General features: G+C 58.5%; 1 protein-coding gene across 1 annotated transcript in view; it reads right to left on the reverse strand.

Annotated features, from left to right (window-relative positions):
• Rps6ka1 (ribosomal protein S6 kinase A1) overlaps window positions 1–3478 on the reverse strand; it is a 42090-nt gene extending 38612 nt beyond the window's left edge. The window contains exon 1 of the mRNA XM_029476449.1: window positions 3268–3478. Coding sequence (XP_029332309.1) covers window positions 3268–3330 — 63 coding nt within the window. The 5' untranslated portion in view covers window positions 3331–3478. The remainder of the gene's footprint in view (window positions 1–3267) is intronic.
• Window positions 3479–4170: the final 692 nt, after the last annotated feature.

Raw genomic sequence — 4170 nt, forward strand, 5'->3', positions numbered from 1 at the left:
AGGACGGCAGAAGTCACCTGCTAGAGGACAGGAGGGACAGACAGGACGGCAGAGGTCACCTGCTAGAGGACAGGAGGGACAGACAGGACGGCAGAGGTCACCTGCCCTCTTGGTCTGGCATGTGGGACAGCGGGAGGAACACAGCTGTGTAACCACAAAGCCACCGGCACGAGTGGCTCTGAGTGAGAGCTGTCACATCCCTTTTCAGCATCTTGGTTTCTTCCTCTGCACCATGACTCCATGTCTATCATGTCAGGAGCTGCACTCTATGACCTAGGAGACTGAAAGAAGTCTGTCTAAAAAGCCTAAGGGGTGCTGGAGAGATGACTCCATGGTAAATGGCACTTGTTGCTCTTCCAGAGGACATGAGTTCAAATACCAGCACCCATGTTGAACAGCTCACAACTGCCTGTAACTGAAGCTTGGAGGGGTGGTGGGGATCCAATGCCCTCTTTTGGCCCCTGGGGAAACTGACTTTTAAAAAGGCCTAGGGGGAGATTTAACTCAGAGGTAGAGTACCTGCGTAGTACACATAAGGCCCTGGATGGATGGAAGAAGGGAGGGGAGGGAAGGCGAGGAGAAAGGAAGGGAGAGACAAATGACATGAAGACCAGACCCTGGAACCAGGGAGAAAAGCCTGAGACAGGGAAGTCCCCCTGGCCTCTTGGAGCACTCTATTCTCCTCTCTTGCTCAGGAGCACAACAGATGGGGAAAGACAGCACGTGCCCTGCAGGCAGGAAGCAGCCCCAGGAACTGGGTTCTGAGCCTGGCACTGGCAGCCCTGTTGCACTGCTGGAGCCTGGGGGCCAAGTGCCAGGACACTGCTAGCCCTCAGCCAAGGCTGGACAAAGGCCCTGCGGCCCGAGAAGTGTGTGCCAACATCCAGAGCTGCTCTCTGCCTACCTGCCACCTGTGCCAGTTTAAACCCACCCCACACTCATCTTTTGAGTCTCTCTTGCTTGGAGGGAAACAGCGACAGCACTGGGTTCTAATCCTGATATTAATGCACACACCAGCATCCCTGGGTCCTGCCTTCCCATTTGAAAATGGGGGGGGGGGTTGTCATCTTTTCCAACTTGACAAATTGTGAAAATTAAAGTTGCATGACATCAATAAATAGCAGCTGGAGACAAAGCTCTGCTGCTTTCAGCAGAACCAAGAAAAGCCCAGGTAGCATCCTCACCCCTACGTCCAGTTGGTTTAGTCCACCTGGGCACTGCCTGCCAGCAGCCCATTTCTGGTGACAGCAATGGGAAGACAGGGCAATTCAGATCCCAGACCTCTTCTGCCAAATGCCCTTGCCAGCCCCCTTACCTGCCTTCTTCCTGGCCACAATGGCGCCAGTACCTGCAGGCTAGGCACTGTATCACTTACATGTCATCTGCACGGAAGAACAGCAGGGCCCTGTTCTCAAGTGAGCATGCACACCCTCACTGCCCCAAAGCTCTGGTTACCCAAACAATAACACCCAGTCCACAGACACCTCCATGGCCTGGGGGAGGGGACCCAGGCAGCAGGACCCAGGGTTTTGCACCTTGTCAGGCCCAGGAAGTAGAGCTAGAAACTCATCTGTGGTGCTGGAAGGAGAGGCCCAGACAGCTTGAAGATGGACTAAGGGCCACACAGCATTTCTGAAGTGAAACTCAATGAAAAAACTCCTCTTCCCCCATCCCAGGAAATGTGACAGTCTCCTCTCGCCTGAATTCAGGTGCAACAGTATTCAAACTAAGATGTTTCCGGTTTAACCTGGCCCCCACGAGGCTGCCTCTGGCCTCAGGATTTCCCAAAGGGAAGCAGGAAGTGCTGCCCTGGAGGAGGCCAGCACTCCTAGATCTCTACTCTCCCTGCTAGAGTAAAGCTGTGAATCCCTAGGCTGAGTCCCTCCCTAGCCATACCCAGCTCAGGCCTCCCTTCTCTGGAGGCCCAGGTGGCAGGGGCATGCCCAAGCCAAGGAGTACACCTCTGAGCCTTCCCTCGGGCCTTGTGCCCCAGTCCTGGGGGGTGTGGGGGGAGCACCAGGGGCTGCAGAGAGCAGTGCTCCTCACCTAGGAGGGTGAGTCAACCAGACAGCCTCTGAGCGCCTGTGTAGGGCCTGTAAAACCCCCGTGGCAAGGATCCCAGAACAATTTACTCCAAATTGCGCCTTCAGGTTGGTTACCTAATCCAGCCGCGCCCACCCTCCAATAGCCAGTGTAGCCCATCCCTTTAAAGGGGCAGCATGCCCTGGGTGCCTGGAGACTTGAGGATCTCACTGTGGATCCTCTCTCTACCCGTGGTCCTGAGAGACAGGGCTCACGGTGACTGACCTGAGGTACAAGCCAGGAGAAAAATCATCTAGGTTCTGGGATCAAGTGAGGTCTCCTGTACCCCAGAACAGCTCCAGTGAAGGAAGGCAGAGTTTCGCCTGCCTCCTTCGCAGCAGGAGAGCAGGGAAAGTTTTAAAGTTGCTGGTTCAAAACTTGACCTTGATCCCAGGGTGCCAGGACAGCACAGAAGTGGCCTCCTGCATGCTCAGGGTTGGACCACAAAGCCCTCAAAAAGACAGGAGTTGCTTCTGGGAAAGGCTAGGTGGTAAAAGCCATACTGCCCCAGGGCTCAGCCTTTTCTACAGGAAAGGAAGAAGGAGGGAGAGAGGAAGACGGAGACAGTCTTTCTACAGAGGCAGTCTTCACAAGGTCTAAGGGCTTTCCCCAGTCTTCAGCATAATCTGAAGTAGGAAGACCCGGTGTCATTAGCTTTAGGGCAAAGGAAAGCAGGCTCCAACTCCAGAGGTGGTATCGTCCCACGTTCCATAACTGCCTGGGATTCAGCAGGGCTACCTTTCTAAGGTCAGAAGTGGAGGAACGAAGAGAGGTCTTGGGGAGAGGTTATGGTGTGAAACCGGATTCCCATGATCCTTGTCTCTAGTAGAAGCCCAGACATCTGACCCAAGCCTTTTTCCCTTCTGCACTGATTGGGGCAACTCCCACAGCTACTAAAAGATGATAAGCGGGATGGGTCCTAGGGGTCAGATCTCAACACACCGTGGAGATTCCTCTCCTGGCTACCGCAGGGAGGTACTGAGAGCCCAGCAGAACCATCCCCTACACACGCACACCCGGAGCACAAGGGGGTGGAGCCGGACAGTGAGCTAGAGACCGGAGGGCACTCACGTCCCCGCGGGGCTGCAGAGACGCCACGGGCCGTCCGCGCCCCGCCCCGGTGCGGATCCGGGCTGGCCGGCCGCCGCCGCCTGTCCCCCACCACCACCCGCCCCTCTCACTCACCTCCGGGTCCAGCGGCACCAGCTCCATGAGCGGCCAGGGCTCCTTGAGCTGGGCGAGCGGCATCGCGCCGCCGCCGGACCGCCCGCGCTCCTCCCGGCGGCCCCGGGCAGCGCTGTCTCTGGGCCCCGGGGTCCCTGCTGCTACACCGAGACCCCCGCACGCCCCTGAGCCCCTCGCGCTCTGGCTGGGCCGTCCGCCGCCGCCGCGGCACTCGCACTTCGGCTCGCTCCGTCACCCGGCGCCGCCGCGCCCATTGGCTACCTGCGCGGGGGCGGGGCCTGGATAGCCCCGCCCAGTCCCCCCACGGCGCGGCATTCCCGGCGCGGACCCCCGCCCCCAACGCGCCAGGAGTCAGCCTCGCCTTCACGAGAGACCCCAGCCCACTGTCGGCCCTACCCACCGGAGGCTCCGCGGGTTCCGTCTTCCCAGGCTGTGTGCCGCTTTGCAGACCTCGCTGGGGCCTCCGTTGTCCTGTCCTAGCAGCCTTTGGGATGTTAACCCAGATGTGCCTTCTCCCTCCAGGGGGAGGGGCTGCCACCCCACATTTACATGGGACGTCCTGGGCCTGATCCCGACTGAGGCGTGGAAGGAGCCTGGGCCTTGTGTCCTCTGGCTCTCAGCTCGCCAAGCCCTTAGGATCGCCCCCTTCCGAAAGCTTCTGCACATCACGGGAGCCCACACTTTGGGGTCTCCATGTGATCCCCGTGTCCCAAGCCAGCCAGCGCCAGGAACCACAGCGCCCCCAGGGTGATTTCCTAATACGCATTTTTTCTCCTTCCTAGTCTGTTGTGCCCTATCACTTGAGGGCGCTGGTTTCAGGCCAGGTCCGCGCCTCTTCCGTGGCAGACCAGATTGTGGTCTGACTTGAGCATGAGTCCCTGGAAAGAAGGCAAAGTCCAGTTC

Source organism: Mus caroli, chromosome 4 (genome assembly GCF_900094665.2).
Source record: "Mus caroli chromosome 4, CAROLI_EIJ_v1.1, whole genome shotgun sequence".
Classification (NCBI taxonomy): Eukaryota; Metazoa; Chordata; class Mammalia; order Rodentia; family Muridae; genus Mus; species Mus caroli.